Here is a 24,537-nt window from a genome sequence, read left to right as displayed (position 1 = left end):
GCACAGACAGAAACCAAATCTCCGCAGACATTCCTGCTGCTGGGAAGTGAACACTTCCAAATGTGCCACTCTGTAGATGTAAATGAATTAGTGCACTTAACTTAAACACTAAAATGAGGAACCAAGGAGACAATCTTTCACTGTTCGCAGTCACTTCGGTGAAAGCTACGCACTAGGTTGGAAAATTACAGGTAATTGCTGAAGCCATTGAATCCAGTTTGGTTTTGGTTGAAAGACTAAAATAACAAAGCTCTGATTGCTGAAAAGACAAGGGCAGGGAGCTTGGAGGCCCTGTTGCTAAGAGTTAATTTGATACATATTTCTCCCCCTTGAAATGTCTGAGGTACTGGCAAGAGACGGTGAAAAAAAAAAGAGCGAGAGGGAGGGTGAGACCCCCGCTCTGCCTGCAAATACTATCCATCTGCCATATTACATTTAACCAGCATGAGAAGCTAAGGGAGCGCCCTTGCACAATATTGTGTGAAGGCTGTCAAACTCAATGCAGGAGCTCGGTGCCCACTGCTCAGAGCTGAGGACACGGGGCCGCTTAAATTCTGTCTAATAATAACTTCAGACAGTGTGCGCTCAGCACTAGCAAAATGGGAGAACACGTGGCAGAAAAAAAAGAACTTTTAATTATTCATGCCTGTTTGAAAAAAAAAATTCCTCTAATTGAAACTGTAATGTGATGGCCCCCGGATGAAAACACCAACAGCTATCAACAGCTTTTTGCCTAATCGCCAAATTAGAATTTGAAATGAGTAGAGAGAGAGTAGAAAGTTGCTGCGGATCTGGAGAGTGCAAACAAAAATATGTTTTTTTGCCAAACATGCATGAATACTTGTTGGTGTCCTTAAAGTGCTGCTACAGGTTGTTTCTATGGTGTCATCTTTTATATGATTCTTATTGGCAATTTTCTTTATTATTTCTCTCTTCATGTTTACATTTATGAATGAATTGAGGCAGGAACATCTGATATCCTTGTTGCTAGTTTCAAGCTCAAAAGATTATGGATCCCACACCTCCCATAAGGCAACATGACAATGCCTTTTCATTAAACCTTGCCAGTCTGATTAATGCCCATGACTTTCAAACTCCATGTCCCTAGTTTGTATATATTTGTAACCCAACCCATAACCCAAGCCAAGCCCCTTTGAAAAGCTCCTCCAGAGCCACAGAAGACATTATACAACTGTTTTCACAGACCTAAGTAGTCCTCCTTACTACTAGTAAACTGACCTTTAAGAGTAAAATCAGCAGTCTCTCTCTAATTCCGCTAAATATTTTTGTGTTAAATGACAGAAGACTCTTGAAAAGGATATTTGTAATCTCAATGAAGCTTTCCTGGTTAAAGGTGCTATATGTAAGTTTTTGCTATTGCTACATAACCATCAACAGCTGTTTACTTAAGAGTCTCAGACTCAAACTTCTTTCCTTTACTCATCTAGAGCTGTCTGCAGTGGTGGAAAGCAATGCCCGTGTTAAGGCTTGCTTCTAACACAACTTTGTGATACTTAGTCACTGTAGTGTTCAGTCTGCCCAGTCAAATATGAGAAGATGAATAAGTAAATGAATAATAAATGACAAGTTCTTGGTAAGTAAACACTTGTCACTGCTGACAATGGCAATGGAGCGATAGCCAAAACTTACTTTCAAGTAGAAAATAAATAATACAACCCATCAATCATGTCTAGCAATGAAAAAATATTTAAAATACATCAAAAGTTCTAAAATATCTAAATTCTGTGAAGTTACATTTTACAAACCTGTATGAGCTATAATGAAACAGCTATAAACAAAATTTCCGTGAGTGAAACTGAAGATGTCATGTTTTGTCTGACCACCAACCTAAACACTTCACAATCACACCAAACACACTTGAGAAACAGTGAAAGTTTGGTATTTTGTTGATGATTCATTTTCTCCAACTTAATTGTCTTGTTCAGTGCTGAATTAAACACATTTACCCATTACCTTTGAACCTGCTAACTTTAAAATTATAAAATGACACTGAGCTGACACTGAGGTTTCAATCTCTTTGGACCTCAGAGACACAACATGGTGCTAAGACTCACGACTGGTATTACTAAAGCACTAAAATCAAACTAAAAAAAGAAATCAATTGCCTGAAGGCAAGAAGTGTGAACTTTCATACCCTAAGCCCAATTTCCTTGAAAGTGGAGGTCCTAAATCAAATCAAGCCAAGCCAATGCACCGTAGAATTATGTAAAAAAAAAAAAAAAAAAAAAAAAAGAAAGAAAAAAAAAAGACACAGCTATATTAAATGACAACTGGTAAGAAATACTGTCAAGGCTAGGAGCTTGTTTATCCACTCCATGTCTTTATCTTCCTGGTGCTGTGATGATGCTACGAGTCAACTCAGCTTGTCTTTGTTTATAGTCGAGCCAAGAGGGAGAAATATTGAGTGCACACAGGTGATGTAAACATAGAGAGAGGAAGAGCAGAAATGGCACACTCAACAGAAAGTTTAGTGGTCTCGTCAATGTGTGATTAAGTTCTATAAAGACTCTTTTATTGCTGTGGTATTTTGATTGTTAAAATAAATAGAATAGGGGTCAGTCCCTGCCAAAACTTGAAATTGCTTTCACAATTCACAGCTGAGTGATGAGTACTTCCCTACCTGTGCACAGCTAATCGCAGCTGATGGAAATACCTCAGCAGGACTTCAAAATCTTAGTGATCAAAAGAAAAAAAACCCGCAAGACTGAAAGACACTGTAGAAGCTTTCAAGTTTTTAAAGTAACTGCATGATAATACCATTAAAAGTTGGCCATCGTTGCTGTGCTTAAATTCTGCTGTTGAGTTATTGTGAAAGTTATTGCTCTCCACTGGGCTAAACAGACATTTTCCTCCCTCAAAGCACTCAAATATTAGTAGTGCAGTGTGCTAAGAGCTTCTCCCACATGAGGATAGCATCTCAGGCTGAGATGGATATAATCGCAGCCAGAAAATGTGAGTCTTTCTTGAGCATCAAACAAAACCTAAAAAATCACAAAATTCAGATGCTGATGGTAGGCGTCAGGGTTGTCTGCCAAAAGCACAAGTAACAGGGTGATGGAATGTGTTAGATGTTAAATTAAAATTGTTCAGAGGCATTAGCATGCTGCTTGCCTTTGATAATTCTGACTGTAAGACTTATTAGCCATAAAGTGTTCGATATTACCTCTCTGTAGGATAAATGACTGCTACACATCAACACTTCATGAACATATGTTTGTTTTTTTACAGGGTTAAACCACCCTTATTTTACTCTTGGACTAGTCTAACATAAGATAAATAAGATAAAATAAACTAAGGCTGACTAATCAAAGGCTAAAAAGGTAGCCGCCCTTCCTCCAGACTGACTCAGACCAAAGAGAAATGTTTCCATGGTAATAATCAGTAACACTTGTTGACCAGTGACACTAACCAAAAGAAAGAAAACATGACGTGTTTTGTTACTAATGAGGGTGTGCTTCTTCCAGTTTTAAGATATTTTTCTTTGCACCAGGTTTGTATACCGTTTTTGAACATCTTTGTCACTCTTGTCACCAGTAGCATTTACACTATTTACTGCTGTCACTATTTTTCTTATGTATAATAATAATAATAATAATAATAATAATAATAATAATTATTATTATTATTATTATTATTATTATTATTATTATTATTATTATTGTATTAGTTACACTTGTCACAATTTTTTTTGCAGTGAAGCTTCCCTCTAAGTGTTGACTTTTTTGTTTGGTTGCTACTGGAATGAAAACAGTGGAGCAGCTTGAGGTAGTCACTTGATCAGCCATGTCTTTAAGACAAAGTTAGCACAAACAGAAATTCTAGTAAATCAGCAAAAGAAAATTTTAATTGACGTATGTTTACCCCCACCACTGTTATGAGACTATTACAAGTTGGGTGCAGTTGGTGGCAATAATTCTCCAACTACCATTAGACCATTGCAAAAGAAGAAGGCACAACAGGATGATTTCATGCCTGTCAAATCTTGATTTAATAACAGCACATAAGAAAAAGTGAAATATGGCATTTATGTTTGTTTCATATATTAATATGAGCACTGTTACAGTCTTGCGCAACAGCAATAGATGGAAACAAGCATTGACTGAAATTTTCCTTAGTAGATTTAAAGTCAAAACTTGTACTACATTTGGATTGAAACTTGACTACAGATCTGATGTTTTCATCTGCAGTAGTTTTCATGTCTCTATTGGAGATAAAGCTCAGTGGAGTTTTAATTCACATGCTTCCACGTCACCATGTATTTGCAAAGTCTGTTTATATGACTGCTTTGCTTTTAATGATACACCAACATTTCCACCGTACAATTTGAAAAACTACGGCAATAAGTAAATACTGTACAGTACACTCGGTCATAACTAAGGAGTGATTTCAGACTCAACTTGAAAAAAAAAAAAACCCTCTTGAATCTTAATTCACACAGAATTCATAGCAAAGTAGTCCTACTTTCCAGCTACAAAGCTTTGAGCCAATGATGTACTGACTATTTGTTAAGCAATTAAAATCAACATAACTTTGTGAAACCAGCTCCAAATCAGCATTTACTTCAATTCACTGAGTACTCGGGTACTGAGCACTAAACCAAGATTTCAACTGGTCATAACTCTTGTTGGTGATCACAATATTAACAATAAAGCAAAATAGCCTCCCCTCTGTGTGGATTTTAAACCTCTTTAGCCAAGACCACTGTGAAGACCAGTCACTCTCCCGCCTGATTTATTATGACGAGAGCCTCTCAGACGGGCAGGAGAGTAATCCTCAGCTTCTACAGCCACATCCATTTTTCTAAAATTTCAAGGTGCTTGAGATTTCTAAGTGGAACAGCCTAAATGAAAGACACAGACTGTGGAGTGCTATGTAGGAAATGTGTGAATCATCTTTCCACAATATACTGCTAGTCCAGTACAATATGTGCCGGTGTTTGGTGACTAGAGAAATTTAAAACATTAGCAAAAATTTGGTCACTGGCTTGTCAGTCTGGTTGAAGAGTATCCATTACTTAATATACACCCACACTTCTTAGAGCTTAGCCACAACATGAAAAATTACCACTTAAGGGAAAAATAAACGTATAAAGCTAGTCTGAGGAGCAGGAGGTGGAAGGTTGGCTTCTAATTGCTGGAGGGGAGAGAAACCATGTTAGAGTAAACAAAGTCTGATCGATGGTGGGGATTATATCAGAAAGAGCCTTTGGCCTTTGGCCAAGACGAGCAAACACACTGGTCTCTGTCTCTGCTACAGATGGAAAAAATAGTCAAGGCAAAAAGCTGGTGAGTTAAAAGCATTATATTTCACAGAGGGGGGAGCAGATAGAGCGTAGTACAATGCCAGATATGACATGTAGCCAACTATATCACGTCTTGGCTATTTGTATCAGACAGAAATGCCAGTAGATAAGAGAGCAGTGTTGTGAGTTTGATGGAAGGCTGTTCCGGCTGGGGGCTTAGCTTTAGGTCAGGCTATACTCCCACGGCGCTGCAGTGCTGTGTGTGAAACCTCTCCATCACCACACGCACAAGTTCAATGCGCTGTTAGCTGGTCACGGCCGGGAAGAAATTTATTCTGTACACTCCTGGCTTCAATGTGGCGATTGCAATTCACATAAGCCACTTAAGGAAAAGCTGTAGCGAGAGAGAAAAAGGTATAAAACTGAGAGGGGGGCTTACGAGTTATTGGAGCCTTTTAAACACGGAGGCTCCTCATCAGACAGGGTTTCCTTTTTTTCCCACCAAGTCTTGTAAATGAGTTCACTCTGTTGCCTTTAAAACCCCTGTTAAGGTATTAAATCTGAAAATAACATAATTCATTACCTCTGTCTGAAACATGTTTAACTTGAAGATGTAATACAAGCAAAAGTGCTTTGGTTTCGGTTGCAAGGATTTAAAAAAAAAAGAGAGTAGGTATGTGCAAAATGTAAGCTATTCTGTCTGGGATGTCATTCAGCACAAAAGGAATACTAATGACTTTTGAATCCATTTAGTGACTCACTTCAATTTGTGATTTATATTAATGGCCCATGTATTGCTTTCTCCACATCCAACAGGGCTGTGTTCTGCTAAATTTCACCATAATATTCATGTCGATAAGCAGGTGACGACTTGGAGAAAGGACTGATTATATTTGCTAATCCCCAAAGAAATTAGGCAAGATTGATGAAAGCGTGCATATACTCCGCACAAAGCCTTGGGAGTCTCTAAAAGCTGTTACCATGGTGGTATCCCATTAGAATAACAAACATTTCCCCTGGATGTTTAACATCGCTTCCCAGTGAGCACAGCCCTCCCTAAACCTCCTCTCCCTCTCTCTCTCTCCCTCTCAAGCACCTGCCTTCACATTTTCCACTTCTAAAATTCCACCAGCCCCTTGGAAAAAAAAAAAAAGGAGAGAAGGGTGAAATATGAAATGCAGTTACGAGAAAACTTGAGTGCCAAAAAAAGGACTTTTCTTCAAACCCGTAATAACTTTCCATGGGAATAGGGAGAAACTTAAAAAGAATAACACTTCCCCTTGATTTTCTACTCCTACCACTTTTTTAAGCAGGCAGTGAATTTCCTGGAGTGATAAGGGCTTAGCCAATGTAATCCTCAGAGGACCCTTCTCTGGCATGCCAGGAATCAAGAAACCTTTCCCTCTCGAAAAAAAAAAAAAAAAAAGTAGAAAAAGACAGAGAGAGGGAGGCAACAGTGGGTTTGGGAACAAGGAGGAGAGGCAGTCAGCATGCCATCTCCCACACATGCTGGCGAATGCAAATTAGCAATGTGTGGAAAGAGCAGCCGGACTCGCCTCAGCTGGAGATCAACAGAGGAATATTGATATGACAATGCAAGGGGCTTCCCTGACTCAGACAGCAGGGGCCACCAAGGATGCTCTAATTGGCCTCACGGAAGGAAGTGTGTTGGGGGGGTAGAACACCCATAAATGTTTCACACAGATTGATTCATTATCAGTTTGCTCGACAGGCTGGGTGGGCCTCGTAAAAGTGTACCAGTCTTGAACTGGTAGCATGTAAGTCACTGTCACCGCGGCAGGACAGAATATATCATCCTGACCTTTCACTTCAGATATTGAAATGAGAGCCAGAAACATGACTTGCCACACTGCAGGACTACTACTCTTGCATTTCAAAACGAGGGGAGTAGAAGGATAGTGCAATGATAGGTGACAGTGCGAGGAAAAACATTAATAATTTACGAATGTCTCCTCTGTCAGGATATGCCAAGCTATGATGTGCCGTCTTTTTTTCTTACAGCAGACGTCAAAGCTGGCTGGCAACTTTGAGGTATAAATATTCTCTTGATTAAGGAGTGACTGCATGTGAAACATTAAAGGTATTCTATCTGTATTGTCATGCAAAATAGATCTAAAAAGTCAAACTAATAAATCCATTCACTGACTCGTGTAACTTCTGGTTTACATTACTAAGCAATTAATGGCTTCTGTATCATTATAAAAGCTTCCACATATTATCTACTGTAACAGTACACGAGAAGTCATAAAATTTTACAGCCAAACTCTCTTCCGTCTCCTAATGCGGTTAAACTGATGTTTTGGGGTTTTTTTCTGAGTGATAAATGTGTACAAATTATTCAATATCCCACAAAAACTAATCTGTCCGTTAAAAAGGAACTGCAGGCTTCACAGACACGCAGCGCTGCTGAAGATCACTGGCAGCCATTTAAGAGCCGTGAGAAAGGCAGTTGAGCATCTCAGCTTCTCGCTGGGTGGTTGGTTACATGTGGTTGACACATTTGCATCTTCAAAGATGCACACAGACAAACTCAATATGTGTGAGAATGTCTGGGCGGCATGTGGAAAACCCCAGTCCTTCCTCTGAAGAGGTTTCCTCCCCCTCTCAAAGACCATACGACGTTTTGAGCCCTTTATCTGTCAAGCAGTTGCTTCAACAGCGAGTTGTAAACAAGTTGCTTGGACTGGATGCACAGAAGAGCAATTGCTGTATACCGTGCAGCGCTGTCTGCTCTGCACCAAACCGAAAAAAAGGCGCTGCAGGAAACTACAAATCAGGAGCCATTACACAGCAACAAATATGACAGGAACAGTGCTGCACATTATTTGAGCTCCAAGACTCATTCACTCACTGTCTCTTCCAATGAGCATGAACAATGCAAGCGGAGTGTGCATTGTGCTGCAGAGCAGGAGACTGTTCCTCTGAATTAGGGGTAAATTACAAAAGAGGTCTGTGCAAATTAGACGTGATGGCTTCACAATACGTCTGAAGTGTCAGCTTCTCCAGAAACCTATCCCCAGGCTACACTCAGGGATTGACGCTTTGAACTTCCAATTATTCCTGCCAAAACGCTGCAATCACCGCGCTGTAAAACAATCATTCTAGCATTACAACATGCACAAGATCAATGTTGACTCACTTGTTGGCAGCGACAGAGTTACCAACTTGAACTATGCTTTCATAGCATGATGTAGTTAATTTATATTTGAAAGGAACACAGATATCTGCCTTGGCATTAAACATTAACAAGTGTGTAAGTCTTTTTTTCCCCCCTTTTAAATGCAACTTTTGAATGATGGTCCTGGAAGAAGATTAATATCTCTGAAGTGTTTGTAGTGGTTTTAATCCTGAGAGACCATTTGTTACAGAAGGAGGAAGAGGACCGGAGGGAAACAGCTGTATTTCAAGAGGAACCATCCACAGCCGTGTTCCCCTCCTGATATTCATTTTGGTGAGGGAATATAAGTGCTATCACAGTTCCATACGATTGCAGCACAGAGAGGAGTCATAAACAGGAACAACAATCCCGAACAGGATCTGGCATGTGCGCAACTGCTGAGCAATTTCATATTACAATATGACCTCTTACTCATGCATAATTCTGCTTGCAAAGAAATAAATTACCTCTGCAATTTGGGACACCTCCAAAGGTGCTACTGGGTGCCGTTTTGTCGACAATATGTTGAGCGATTGCGAGCTCGGCAGACTAAGAGAGAGAGAGACTAAACCCAGGCGGGATGACCGGGTCGAACACCTCAGCTGAACCGGAAAAAGTGACCACAATGGTTGAACAGAGTGAGACTCTGCAAATAAAATGGAGCCCGAGGGAGAAACAGACAGAGAGAAAAAATGCTTCCTGTAAACACAGACTAAGGATTATTTACTCACATGGCTAAATATTAAAGTGTCTTCTCATCCTTAATTAAGTCTTGTTTATATTACCCAGTGACAGGTCAGTAATATACATAGGACGTCTAGTTGAGATGCATCAATACCGTCTCCTCAACTGCGCCTGCTACATAATTAATACACACACTGACATGACATGGATATGATATGACAAGAGTATCAGAGGCGAAGAGTTAGAAAAAGAGCTGAGTGAATGCATTTTTCATGAACTGCAGAGCTCCCCAGCCAAAGTTCTAGACATGATGTTTCAGTTTCACAGACAAAAAGGGGCACGGAGGGCAAGAGAAGCAAATATGTGGCTGTATGAAAACAAACCTGGGATTTCACATGAATTTGCGCTCATACTGTCCACACCTCTGATCACACATCCAGAGATCTCAAGGACTTTGATCGGCCTTGCGTCTCCCTCTTGGCTATCGGCTCTGGGTCCTGTTCAAAAAACTGCAAATGTGATACAACATCCTCTCATCTTTTTTACTTCCACTGATGTCTCAACATCTGATGGGTTGTGGCGTTACTGCAGCTGCTGATACTTAATAAAAGTGAAGGCTGGATTTCTTTAAGGGTAGCATTTTCCATTTCTTTCACCATTTCTCCTCAGATTGGCGAGGCTATAAATAGCCTCGATTTCTAGTTCTGTGGAAAAAAAAAAAATAGAAAAGAAAACCCACACAGGTGTAGAGAAGAATTCATTTTGCAGTGTATCTGGACAGGGCTACTCTGCTCTGCCACTGGGATGGGGGCCTTACAGGGGCCATTCCTCCTCATTCAGAGCCATTACCACCCCACTGTCACTGTCAGTCTGTCCCCTCACCGATCACAGAGCCCAGAGCAGCCCCACAGCCCGTCTCAAACCTCACAACTAAATCACATTCTACGCACAAACGGCCGGGGCCGTGCAGCATCTACTGTATCTAATCTAATCTGTCCATCTCCTGTGTCCCTACACATGCACATCAACGAACACACACACACACACACACACACCATGCAAGTCTCTGGAAAGGCAGGCCAACATCTCAGCACCTCAATCATGTACATTTCCGCCGTGTGTGGTGAAACAAGAGTCAGTAATGCAAATCAGAAATCAGGATTTGCCTCCATAATTGGGGCTTTATCAGCTCATTAAGAAACAGGGAGGCATTGCTGAAATGAGCATGCAATATTCCCATTAAAACTGCCAAAGGAAAGAGCACTTAGAACATATCAACACGAGTCCTTGGGAGAGAGAGGGAAGCAGCTGTGATTGATAAGGTTACTATCTTGTCAGTTTTAAAAAAAAACACCTGGGGGAGGCAGCAATTTAGCAGAAAGAACAGAGCAAATGTTCTCAGGTGGCCCTGATGGCCACTTGTCTGCTCCTCAGTGTTATAATGCCCGATACAAAATGGCATATCTTATTAAAACTTTGACAGGTTTATTATTACAGTTGTTTAACCTTTTTATAATCAAATCATGTTGGGGGTTCAAGGGTACAAAGAGACTCTCTCCTACTGAATTACAATCATTTTAGCTTGATTTAAATTCTCACTGTGTGGCAGCACCCAGTTACCCCATGCAGGCACATTTCCTGTTTACATCAAGCATCATTCAGAGTCAAGTGTACATGGGGGATATTAAAAAAATAATATGAGGCCACTTTTTGTACTTCAAGTCCTGTTCAGAAAACACAATAGTAAGCTGCTTTGCCCAGCTGTTAAATGTCAGAGGGAAATGATAGGGTTCAAAGTTTGGATTCCACCCTCCTGGCCCACTGAAATAGTCAAGCCTTTGTGGTACAAATTGTACTGCTAACACTCAAAGATCTGACTGGCAGGATACAAATTTATCACCATTAAAGTGAGTGGCCAAACCCACATAAATCCCACAGTCTCTGTGTGACAGACAGAGAAGGGACGTTACTGGCATATTGTGTTTCACGTACAGTAATTGCTGAAGCTAAAAGTGCTCAGAGGTGAAATTGTAGTGTACAGTATGACGATGAACGAAGCATGTCATTGGGCCTACTGGGAGGGCGCTGTCATTAGCTACAGGACGGTGATGATTGAGTAACACTTTCCTACTGCTGCAGAGGAAAAACAGCCGAACGCCTTCAGCGAAATCAATACAGTTTGAGCTGTCGGAATGCAAATAGCGACTATTCTGGCTGCATGACATGGGATGATGCACGATTACTTATTCCGGCTCCATTCAATGTCATCATTAGCCTTTACAGTGTCAAATCCGCTCAATAAAGGGCATTATTTCCAAAAGGATAAGCGCTGCATTAATCCTTTTATGCTGCTTTCAGCAGGATAGAGTCTCCAATAGCTAATATTAATGTGCTAGGTGTCAAGAGTGAGATGGCTAATCCTGATAGCTCAGGATGTACAGTCAACTTTGCAGATGGCTATCTGCCCTGGACTAGCACTCCTAATAGACGCAGGAACAGGATGTGCTTTTAAAGCTGCACTTCCCAAACGTCGTCTTCAAAGAAAACGATAATTTTCAACAGGGCTTTCTGAAGTGAGAAGATAAGCCAGAGAACGGGGGAGGACAAAATAAAAATGATGCTCGCCTCAGAGAGGAAAAATAGCTTCCTGATATAGTCCTAGCTCCCTCTTTAAAGCTGACACCTAGAACATACAGTTTATCAATTATACATGAAGCCAGAATCCATCTTCTGTTGGCAGCTTGTTTGGATCCAGCCCGAGCCCTCTCAGTGGTGAAATGTGTCTGGGAGCCCCCATCCCTCCTGTCGCCTTTTTTCCACTCACAGCCTGTCCTTAAATCAATCCCTTTTTAGGCCTGAATTTATTTTTCCTGTAACAAATCTGTCTTGGCAAATGATGTCACATAAGCGGAGAGAATGACAGCCTGATGTCTATGCGGGGAACATCAACCTTGCTCCAGCAGCCTCCTCCCAAGGTGAGTAATCATGCTGAGGAGCGGTGCAGTGTGTGGATGCCAGCCAGAGTCCAAACAAACCCAGAGTCTGTTGCTCAAGATAAACAAACCAATTAGGCGGAAGGCATGTTATTCCTCAGTTGGTGGGATATTTGCTAGATGGAAAATAATCAATGCATTCTTATTTCCACGGGGTGAAGCTGAAAAGTCCTGAGCAGAATAAAATCTAGGCGGGGAGGGAGAGTAAAATTATTCATTAGAAAAAAATAAATAATGGGACTAAACTAGCTACTAGTCATGTAATTAATCCATGCAGGCTCAGTGGAGAGAGGAGAGCACAGAGGGGAAGATTCATCATAGCTTTTCGCCCCTCGCTCCCAGGGATACATGCCCTTCTTGTGTGGATGAGTCAGCTTACATCTTCTGACAATTGTGAGCCAAGGGCTTTGTCAAAAGGAACCACAGTTATTGTTTTGATTGGTCCCCCCTTGTTATGTTGGGAGCGCAAAATGCTTTCAAATGTGATTGCGCCACAGCATCTGAAAATAAGGCACGCACATATAGAACATCAAAAAGGAAGATGTCTGCTTTTTATTTACCAAGGACAATCATTTGGCACTTTTGCGCTCTCCCTGGCCTCTCCTCCACACTGGAACAAGCAGCCCTATCAGTAATTGCAGGGAGCAGCCCCGTTGGCCAGGCGAAACATTAGACAACTGGGCTCACGGTGCATGACATTCAAGCTGGCCAATAACGACGGACATGCTAATCAAAGTGGCTCTGGCCTCCCCATCACAGCGCGACTGGAGGACTTTGCCTGGTTGGGGTGGATGTGCAGCTGCTCTGGCTGCATTTCCACTCTGCCCCTTCAGGGCCTGGGCACCAGGCTCACCACTGGCACAAGAGTTTGCATGCCGAGGAAAGGGGGAAAAAAAAAAAAAAGAAGACAGAAAAAAAAAATGGCAACGGCTAACAACGCCACACATGAAAAATAAATCACAGCCAGCTTGTTAGCATGGCAGGGAGAGAGGGAAGGAGGAAGAGAGAGAGACAGAGAGAGGAAGGGGAGGGGAAAAAAGAACTGGGTTAAGAGATTTAATGTGCTGCTGAAAATCTGACACTTGCCAGAGGTCCAAATGTTCCACCAGAGCAACGGCAGCCCTGCTGGCTAAGTCTCCATAAAGCCTCCAAAGCTGCTTACAATATACACTTGAGAAACAATAGATAAGGTCAGAGTACTAGCCTATGTCTGAGAGGGCCCATGTATGAAAAATAAACACTTCCCCACTGCATGTGCTAACCTCAGACATGCTAACTGAAACCCAGGCAAAAAGCAGCTGTATTATCACTGCTGTCACTAGTCGTTTACACAACTAAAATTGAATTCATTAAATGAACAACATTAAATCTTTCGAAATATTTATCAAGCAGGAATAATTTTCTCGGCACTTGCTAGTCGACTATACAGGCAGCTTGTTGCAGTTAAGCAATTTCCCTGCGGTGACAAATAAAGCTTTTCTGATTCAGACTTAGATTCAGATTTACTCTGGTTCCAACTTTTTAAATTTGAGGATGTGCTTCTTCTCTCTGGTTTTAAATCATTGCAACAGGAAAATTATTTGGATATTAATTGATACATTTTTTGAAAATCATTAGTTACGGCTCTAGTTCGTAGATAAATTTTCAGGCACATTTGTCAAAATGTTCTTTAAAGTTATAATCATTTGATGGTATCCATCTATCTCTCATAGCTGTCCACTGAATATAAAGCTCCAGCCGGGAGATGGTTAGCTTGAAAGAACATGAGATGCAAAGGAAAGCTCTGGAAAAAGCTAGTAAATGGACTTTGAGTTAAGATTAATTTTTTGACTATTTATTCATTTATTTGCCAAATTTGCATCCTATATGGAAAGTACTGAACAGAGTGGTAGTTATAGAAAACACACGGATTGGCTACTACTGAAAAAATCCTGCCCTTAAAAGTATAAAAGTTGATGTTGGACATAATGAAAATCTTGACAGCTCTAACCTACATCAGTTATCAAATCATCTCAAAATATCATATTATCCTCAGATGTCATTAGTCTCCTTAAAAAGGGAGAGGAAAAAAATTACTGGCAGTTTACGATGGACCCAGGCCAAACTGGCAGAAGGAAGATATGCACAGGCTTATTACAGACCATAAACAAATTACAGCGACATAAAAGGGAAAAATGAAACCTTGCAGAAGGAAACAATTCTCAAAGAACAGTGTCCAGCATCTGCCGCACAGAGATACACATCTGTGGTGATGCTTTGTGGTCCCGCTTTCAGAAAGTGTCATGCTGACCCGCGTGCTAGTGGATGGTTTGTGGGTGAGGATAATATTCCAGCAATATTTATTCAGTCATGGCTTTATGCTCCAACGTGATAATATAACAGCATATGACACTTAACTCTACTCACTATCTTTGCCCAGGAGAGACACTATCCTAAAGCGTCTGCGGTTCCATCATGTGAATCTTAATCAGATACTTAGCCAGTAGAGCAGGTTTTTACTCTCCCTGGTGAGAGTATCAACACATGGCCATCAGGCACAATTCACGGCCGCAAAGTGGCTATTTATTTTCTGCTCAGCATTACTTGACAAATAATTACTCAGTCTATTCAATTAAGCCCGTGGAACTCACACAAACGGCCACAACATCCCAGTGTAGGACGGAAACATTATTCTACGTTTTACAACTTGGTCTCATGAATAAAAAGCTACGTGCACACACTCACACACACTGGGTGCTTTGATGCCGAGGCAGCGAGGGGACAAGGTGATGGAAAGTAGAAATATCATTAAGTCTGAACTATTTCATCCCCTTTAAAGCGAGGCAGAGGAAAACAGACTTGTTGCCGGTGGAGCAGATGCACACAGTAATCCGGGGTGAAAGGACTTGGTGTTTTCCCTGCTGTAGAAGAAAAACTGTTTTTACAAGGTAACGTGGGTGTACAAGGAGAAAGTCGCTGCATGCTGGTAGAGTAATATGGACTACAGCCTGGAAGCCTGCCAGAGTCCAAAAATCTGCCCCCCCCCCTCCCCACACCCCCCACCCCAAGAGGCAATTACTCAAGATACAGTGGATTAAAGCATTTTTTTTCCTGTTGTTGTTCAAATTAGGATGCTGGAAATAAAAACTCCCAAAATAAAACCAGCACAGGCCTGCCAACTTTTAAGTATTTCCACACACACTTCTAACAAAAAAATTAAATAAAAATAAATTGCACAAATACACAAATCTAAACAAAAATAGATGCCACTGAGTGTGATGAGAACTTCTCCTCCATAATAACAAAATGAGGTGAACTCTTGACATCCTGTAACTTTCTCCACAACAATTTCAAACATGTTTGCTTTTCTAAAGCTTAGTGTGTTTATACTGCAGTTAAATGAAGAAATAAATGTAACAATCAACAGTGGGAGAAAGTAATTAAGTATATTTACCCAGGTGCTGTACAGTACAGTTTTGAGTTATTTACATTTTATGGTACTTTGTAAATGTACTGGATTTCAAAGGGAACTATTGTGCTTTATTTTTATGATTTTACATAAAGCTTATGATCAGCTTATAACATATGGCGAGTACTAAGAGTTTCTAATGTAGTTTTTGTTCATCTCCACCCTCATCATCATAATAATAATGTACAGTAATATAAGGGCTTCATAGTAACATAACATGTCTGATTTTGCTTCAGACATTACCTTATTCAATCAGAATTATTTGAAAGATTCAGTACTCAACATGAATGACTCTACACGTGACCTTATGCAAAAAGTAAATTTACTTTTCAGTGCAGTGTCACTACTTTTAGTTAAGTAAAACATCTGAACTCTTGTTCCACCTCTGACATGAAGTAGTGAACCCAAATCAGGAGTAAGGATAATTTCAAACAACCTAAATAAATCCCAGTCAAGTGAAAGCTGCGGGATGTCTCCGCAGCCAACGTCGTTTGGCCTCTCCACCCTAATTTACCACGCTCCGCCCACTCAGGCCTGCAGGGCTGCCGAGCTGGCTGATCCTCCAGAAGTGCCGGGCCAGCCCATACATCCCACTGGCACGGGACGCCCCGCCGAGAGCCAATCACCAAGCCTGCACTCCTGACAGCTCATTACCACTCAATTAGGCAGGTGCACCTCCACGCACAGCCTTCTGACAAATACAGCCCTCCCAGATGGATGTTTAACATTCGAGAGAATTATATAGTGACAGCAAACACTAAACGCCTCACCCTTATCACTTGATTGCCTCAAGATTGAAATCCTATAATTGGCCCAGGCCAGCGGGAGAAAAAAAATAAATAAGCCAATAAATATGATGCAGTCGGCTTGTAATTGAACAATTATGAATTCATATTCATAAGATGCTTGCTGGCAATTACAAAATGCCATCTGATTAGGCGCAATTTGAAATGACATTGTTCTATACTAAAGACACTGTGGTGTCAGCCTAATAAAGAGAAGACACATCATAGCAGTTGCTTGCCCACCAACATGACCTCCAGAGATGGGAGACATGCTGACACAGTGGCTTGGTCGGTGATGGACGGGACTTGGCACCCATCGCTCTTTGTCCCCTAAACCTACTGCTCACACTCACTCACACAGAAAAACACCACCACCAAAGGTTGACTTTCAAATTTTAACACCAGTGGGCACAGATTGTGCACATAACAAAACACAAGCAAGGGGGAAAAAATGTTGATCCCTTGAGAACAGATTCTAATCAAGATGAAATGATTTACAAATCTATTTAATAAGGCTTGCCAGAAGTCAAACTTGGCATGTAAATGCGGTGGGGATTAAATTTCATCGGCAACCAAGACTGTAACTGATCGCCTGCAGACAAAGGGGGAGCCTGCCAGTTTTTTTCTCCCCCTTCCACTTCTCTTCCCTCCCTCCCTCTTTCTCTCCACTGCCTGCATTTTGCCTCGTGATCCCTCCCTGGTTATGTGGAAGGACAGGGGCAGTGCAGAGTGGTGCAGTACAGAATGGAGAGGAAAGAGAGAAAAGACAGAAAAGGAGAGGGGAGAAGGAGGGAGCAGACGGAGACAGAGGAAGGGAGGAATACTGGAGATAAAGAGCGGTGGTGAGAGGCAGAGTGGAAGGAGAGAGGAGGGCAGAGAGGAAGGATAGAGGAAGGGAGGAGAGGAAGCTCAAGGTCAGCATGAGGACAGTGTGGTCCTCTGAGTTGGACAGAGACACAGCCGCAGTCACCTCTGTGCTAATCAGCCCTTCGGCTGGCTGATGAGGTGTCAGTTAGTTGTGTGTGTGTGTGTGTGTGTGTGTGTGTGGAAAACCTCTCCCTTCGCTTTTTTGGCTGCAAATTGCAGGGGCTGGTGGGGCGGAGTAACAATGTGTGTGTATGTGTATGTGTATGTGTGTGTGTGTGTGTGTGTGTGGTGTATACGTGTGTGTGTGCATGTGTGCCACTCTGGGGTGTAAGCAGGCTGACTTGCTGCTTGTGGTGCCAGTATTGCGCTTTTTTTTCCTGCTTTTGCCCTCCCCTTCGCCTCTTTTTTTTTCTTGCATATTATGCTACAGTGACTGAAGCTGAACTCAGCTTTCCCCTGCAGCGAGGGCAAGAACACAACTGCCAATTAATGCTATATGCAGTGTGTGCCAGTGTTAACAGTGTGAGGCATTCTACTTCAACTTGCTGCGCTGTTTGGGAAAAAAAAAAGAAAAGAAAAAAAAAGGTGGACTAGCTGTTTTCCTCAGGCGTGGCTAACCTCTTGCAGGCTAACGGGGATTGCGCCGTTAGCTTGGGGCGTAAACGAACAGCGTCCACAGCTGTGATCGGGTTTGTGACCTAACAGCACCGCAGCTTGTGTCTCATTGGGTGAGTTTTGTGTATCAGGCCAGTTGGCAGAGGCGAGCGTCTCCTCCGTCTATCCTTGGGTTATTTCTGACCATCTGTGCCCAGTCATTAACAGGCCTTTTCACAGTCAATTGTCTTGTTCGTCTCCCTTCCTCTATATTTCTGTTACTTGCCTGACCAGGAGATGGACTGAGTGCTTCCTTTTTTTCCCCCTGAATGTAAATGGCATAAGTTAGGACAGGCCATTTTATTAGCTTGGGCTAAGGAGAGCTGTGGAGCCATAGGTTAATTTAAAGTGGCATCATGGAGGATGCATCAAGCAGTGGAGATCAAATTACAGGGCAAAGCGCTCAGTGTTAAGAAAAACAAGCCAGTGGTATGCTGCAGAGTGTGTGCGTGCAAGCTGTGTGTGTTTAGCAGCAAGTGTATGTGTGTATGAGAGACTGGAGACAGGGGGGGGGGAGAAGACAGCAAAAGGAGAGGAGGAGGAGGAGGAGTGTGTATGTGTGTGTGGGGAGGGTGTCCATAGAGGGGCCAAGGGGGGATGGGGATGGAAGGAAAGTAGGAGTGAAGGGAGGGGGTGGTGGTGATGGGGAGGCTAACTGGGCCAGCACGTACACATCACCCCCACCAATTAGAGTCACTCATCTCCCCTTCACACAATACATCACCCTCCATTTCTGATGTTTACAATCGTTGGGGAAAGAAGTAACTGTAAACATCACTGCAGCAGCAATGGCATTCAACAACAAAAAAGAAAAAAAAAAAAGAGAGAGATATCGTCTGCCTGAAATGCGTTTAGCCATTCCTTCTTCCCCCTCACGCCTTTGTTATTGGTCTTTGTGCAATGATTTGCCTAAGGACCCAGATTTCCTAGCAACAGCCTGCCACCAAACATTTGGCAGGAGTTCAACATTCTCTCTCTTTGTGAGAAATGGCAGTGCTGCCGCCCTGCTCTGCGTCTGCCACCAGCCCTGCTGCTGCTGCTGCTGCCGCCGCCGCTGCTGCTGCTGGATGAGCCAGACTGGCTGCAAGAGCCCCCTCTAATAATTCTGTTTTCATCCAATCACACCACATAGTAGCAGGCACCTTGAGAACCTCTGCCAGGAATCATCAATCACCTCTTTAACACACATGCTCCAACAAACACAGACGCACGTGTGAGCAAATATCATGCGAACATACACACGTTTGTGCTTTTTGGTAATTAAATGTACAGATTAGCGTGTACAAGATATACCGTGCGGCGGTGGTTTAATGAAAATCAACAAAGCACATTAATAAACAGCAGAGGTTGGTACAGTGAGAGGGAGAAAATGTACAATCTGGCTGTAAATTGGGTAAATACATCTGAGTGCTCTCGACAAGGTTAATGGAGAGAGGAGGCCTTAGTGAACACTGGTCTAGACACGCCACACAGTATTAAGTGGGAATAGCTGTGGCAGTGTATCTGGCTAAGTACTTTAGAAGTGCGAATGGGACTCTAATAAAGCGAATGATCCCCCTGTTTTGACAAAGAGGCCCAGGAGGGACGCTGAACACCACGTTTGAGATTCCAAGCACTGACAAACACCCATTTGTGGCCCTTCTATCCCCCCTCAAATCCCACGGAAGCTTTTCCCTGCGCGCAAGACTGTCGGATGTGGGCAAAACCCAACTGCCAATTTGCAGAGGATGTGCCGTGTTTGCTAATGCGAAGCAGAGGCTAAAAATGAGACCACACAAACTCTGGAGGATGGACTGACTGATCTGCTTTCTGGCACGAGCACTGACAGTTTTTTTTTTTTTTTTTTTTTTTGGTGTTTGTTTCTGCGACTGGGCGGCTAATTATGAAACCTCAGTCATTATTGCACTACAGTACACTCATGTTTAGAGGGCTTGTGGGCAACAGGGGGAGCATTGTGAATTTCACTTGGGATAATATGCCAAGGAGTATGTTGATGGCTGGGGCTGTAAGGCTGATTTATGCCGATAATGAACTGCTTAAAGACGTGGAATGCAGTGCAATTTCAGAGCTATCATTTTGACTCAAGATCAGAGAAAATGTTGATCTGCCGGAATTAGACATAATCCCAAACAGTGAAACATGAGCATGGCAGGCCATCCTACTCCAGAAGCTGTAAGTGAAGACATTACCTCAGTGGTGCGGCTTGGAGAGTGAGTGTGTGTGTGAGTGAGTGTGTGTGTGTGTGTGTGTGTATGAGAACGTCTAAGCGCACATCTGTCCTCCTCAATCTGTGCGTGTGTGTGTTTTGTCTGTATGGGGAGGACTGTGTAGGAAAGGGGGGTAAAGCCGAATGAACTTGCATAATCAATTTTCACACTTTCACAGCACCTGTTGGCTTGTTTTCACGTTAAAAGAAATGAATGAATGCATTACATGTAGAACAATTTCACACTGTGCTGCAGTTTCGTGCACAAAGACGAGGGGGAAAACACTGAGAATGGAGCTGCATTGTCTCAATAGGTAACATAGCTCATTTCACTTGACAAAGGATGAATGGATATATTGACAATGCAGAAGGCGCGCTGAGGCATTTCCTGAATAAAGCCTCTTAACATTTTGTCCTCTTCTGGCAATAGAGTTGGGGAACAGTCATTTTGAATGTAGAGGGTCTCACTTACCGCAATATAATAGACCTTGGCTTTCTTCACCAGTTCCCAGTTGCTGTCCAAGTCCAGGTGTTTTTCCTTTTTGTAGCAGTTTGCCGCTGCCAGGTTAGCAACAAGGGACCTGCCGAGACAGACCCCATAAATCTTCTGCCTCGCTTATCATCCATCTTAATTTTGTCTCAAAAACATCCCTAAAAACACTCGGGCCCCAGACTTTCCTTTGTTCTTTTGTGATATAAAAGGATGATAATGGTTTCTTAGAATGTCTGAACCAAGGTGAAATAAAGTCATCTGGATGTCTTTATTTTTCGTTTCTCTTAAAAAATGGGTTATCTCAAACACCAAAAAAGGGGAGATTAAAGTAAACAGAAGGATTTTCAAGGCCAACAATGAACCAGTTCCAAATTATTCACATTATCGTATCACCTGGAAGAGAGGACCATTGTTAACAAAGGTGGAAAAACAGCAGAAATGCATTACTAAATGAACACTTGAGTTGAGGAGTGAGTGGTGGGAGCTGGAAAGTGAGGCAGGTGGCATTATCTTAACACAGCTCATTAGCCAGTCCTCGTGTGCTGTCTCTTTATGAACGGCCATCAAAATGAGTGCAACAATCATCGCTACTTAGGGGGAAAACTGTTAGGAGACCATATGACAGGAGGGTGCTGCTACAGGAAGAGATCCGTTCTCACATGGCGAGAAAAAATCTGCTCAGAGTGGTTAGCGCCAGAGAAAAGAGTAACAGTGTGCTAAACTGATCGGAGTGTGAGGATGAAGGCTACGATATGACAGCAGGATTGGGACTGCACTTGACCTGAGCTGCAGTAATGGACTCAAAGGTTAGAACAAGCATGACAGACAAAATGTGTATCATTACTAAGGAAGTCTTAGTGACTGAATGAGAAAAGCACAGCACTCTCAAATAACAGCTAAATCTAATGATATAATACATTTAAGATGTTAAACTAGGGCAAACCATGCACCAGTCCCTCCAGGACTTTGTAATCTTGCTTTGTCTGCAATAGTTGCAAGATTTAACATTTTTTTTCTTTTAGTAAAACTGATTAGACTGAAACAATGTTTGCCAATTTTATCAATCACTGGTTTTCCACTTTTTCCACAGAGCCACTTTTATCAGCCAAAGTCAAATAAAAATCATCAGTCTCTGTAATGAAACTTGCTAAAACTACTGTGAAAGAGACTTCATTTCCCCATAACTTGTCTTCTCAGGCTGTGTATCTACTAACCAAGATTTGCCAGTTGGCAATTTCATTAAAATTAACAAAATTGGACTATTTCTGAACTAACATAAAACCAATCGTTTTGGTTGGGGCTTGTTGGCAGTGCTAAATGGTATGGTTGGAAGCACCAAGATACCTTACAAACTTAATTCAGGGGAAATTAAGTTACAGAACACCAACTGGTACTTATTATGCATCGAGAATTTCAGCAAGTTCTTGAAACCATCTCAAATATAAATATTTTAAATATTAGCACAGTTTATTGAAAAACAACATAAAATTGGTAAAAAAAAAAAAAAAAATTAACTGGTGTAAAATGGTGTAAAATTTTGGGCTACACACTCAAAAGCTCTGCGATCCTGAAGGGACTGACTGAACCTTTGATCTCATGTGTGAGAACTGAATAAACTTGTTTCCTAATGCCTAAAATCTGATTATTAAACATACAGTATATTCATAGATTGGAAGTAAAATGATCAGATTTGAGTACGGAAAGTAGTTTTTTTTTTTTTTTTTTTTTAAAGACTTGCACTAATCAAAGCCTGAGGGCTGTGACATACTGGCATACTGGCTACCAATCCTTCAAAGCCATCACCCTTCCAATCTGGCCCCGCTGGCGACCTTTCCTCTGGCCTCCTGAGCTGTCTGTTAAACACCTGTAAGAAATATTACAGAGCTCGTCTCCCTGAGCACGGCACCTGACCTTTTCAGGTGTCAGAGCCCACATCAAACAAGCCCACTAAGACCATTCAGCAGGGCCAGCTCCCGGGGCGGTCAGGGTCCAGCCGTCGACTGACTGACAACTCCAGTAGCAGCAGGATGAAGGGCTGCAGAGGAGGGGGAGTGTTTAGAGAAGGAGGTTATTGATCCACACCTGGTCTATCATGAACTGAAGCCCTCACGGTTAGTGATATTTGTGTGTGTGTGTGTGTGTGTGTGTGTGTGTGTGTGTGTGTGCAGGCTTTGACCTCTGCTGTCTCAGACGTTGATGATGCTAGCGTGAGAGTCGTCAGAGACGCTAAAGCCCCCTTTACAGCAGAGAAGGCTGACAGGTGAGAGCTGGGATAGCCCAGCCATCTCTAACACATTGCTACTGTCAGCCTATAGATGGATGACAACCCACTGGGGCGGCAGAGACTGAGTGGGGGCCTGGAAAAACACACTCAAGCTGTGCTTTTTCCTTTTGATGTGTGAGCCGAGCTATGATTCCCTGTTATGACTTCCAGCCCAAAGGAGTCAACTGCCTGCCTGAGGATGTACAAATGAACCAAAATGACTCTTTCAAATCCAGGCTAGAGGGTCATTTCTTGGTCAAGGGTGACTAAGAGGTGGCTAACCTATTGTCCCCAGTGATGCAGGCTGCACAGGTACCGGTCGGCTCCTCATTTTGTTCATAGTAATGGGCATCGACGTGGGCTTCTTCGGCCTTCTTCTTCAGTATCTCCCCGAAGTGGTCGGCACCGATGCACCCAAAGAAGGTAGCCACCTTGTGGGGCTTCTGGATCATCCACTAAGAAAGAGAAAATAAAAACAGCAGTTACACTGAGCTCAGTTTACAAAATATAAGTCTGTTTGAAGGGTCAAGTTCAGCTAAGGCAGATGGCACACAAACTGTAGCTTCACAGCAAACATACTGCTTGTGATATATGAGGGCTGCGAGCTGTCGTAAACAACCCAAGACCAATTCCACTCCACACAGAGGCACTATTCTCATCCAAGCACTCTTTCCTCCCTGTGTGCTAAAAACAGTCTCATCTCCTTATTTACACAAACCCAATAATTCAAGGCTCCATCCTACTTATGCAAACACAGCCTCTCAGTGTGTGAGAGAGTGTGTACCTGCTACCACAGGGCACTCCCCGACTTGCTTGTTAGCCATTTTTTTGGGTCTCACCAGTCCTGATGTACTCAGTGACTTTTACCTGACGAAAGAGAGCGTGAAGGGGGGGGGGGGGGCGACTCTCAAATTCTACAGTGCTCAGGTTTAACCTCCAAAGATTTATTGACGTACAGTACGTGCTGCTGTTTGCTCATTTTATTGCAGCCTCCTGTTTTGTTGCTGACGGGGGCCCCTTGTGAATGAGATGTTGCTGCTTTCAGGGATGACCTGTATATGTGTGAAATTAATCATTTCACACGACCAAATAGCATCTCGGTAGGGGAAGAAAAATGCATTTTCATCACCAGTTCTGAGATGCTCTCCCCTGTTATTTTGGCCCACTCCTCCCTTTCTGGTCTCCAGGTAACTAGTTCAGATGGAAAAAATAAATAATCAAATAGCAAAATAAAATTATCCGGGAAAAGATTCATTACTTTATACAAGGCTCAGGTGCATTTCCACTCAAAGGCTGCCAGTTTACAAACACAGCTGATGTGGGAGGGTTTTGGGGATTTACCTCAGAAAATCACGCTGCAAATAATGACTATTTTCATTATCTATGTTTCCTGTATTTTCTGATGAAAAATTCAGCATCATAATTTCCCATAGCCTGAGGTGATATCCTCAAATTGTGTGTTTTGTATGACCAACAGTCTAAAACCTACAAGTTTTCAAATTAGAGAGAAAAGAGGGACGAATCCTGATGTTTACTAGTAGCTGTAACCAGCAAATGTTTGGCATTTTTGCTTGATAAATGACCAAATACTCAGCGATTTTCAAAATAAGTGTCAGCTGATTTTTTGTCAGTAGTGTAATCAATCAATCAACTAATCTCCTCAGCACTAGTGCCAGCAAAATGAACAGTAATAATGTCACATA

The 24,537-nt window shown here is 42.2% G+C and overlaps 1 protein-coding gene across 2 annotated transcripts in view; it reads right to left on the bottom strand.

The window, feature by feature from the left end:
- Positions 1-24,537, bottom strand: part of adkb (adenosine kinase b) — a 105,459-nt gene that overhangs the window by 39,591 nt on the left and 41,331 nt on the right. For both annotated transcript variants that reach the window (XM_018703301.2, XM_018703302.2), the window contains exons 5-6: positions 23,117-23,289; positions 20,551-20,659 (exon numbers count right to left, since the gene is read on the bottom strand). In XM_018703301.2, coding sequence (XP_018558817.1) covers positions 20,551-20,659; positions 23,117-23,289 — 282 coding nt within the window. The remainder of the gene's footprint in view (positions 1-20,550; positions 20,660-23,116; positions 23,290-24,537) is intronic.

Source organism: Lates calcarifer, linkage group LG23 (assembly GCF_001640805.2).
Source record: "Lates calcarifer isolate ASB-BC8 linkage group LG23, TLL_Latcal_v3, whole genome shotgun sequence".
NCBI lineage: Eukaryota > Metazoa > Chordata > Actinopteri > Centropomidae > Lates > Lates calcarifer.
This window is presented reverse-complemented; position numbering and strand designations above follow the sequence as displayed.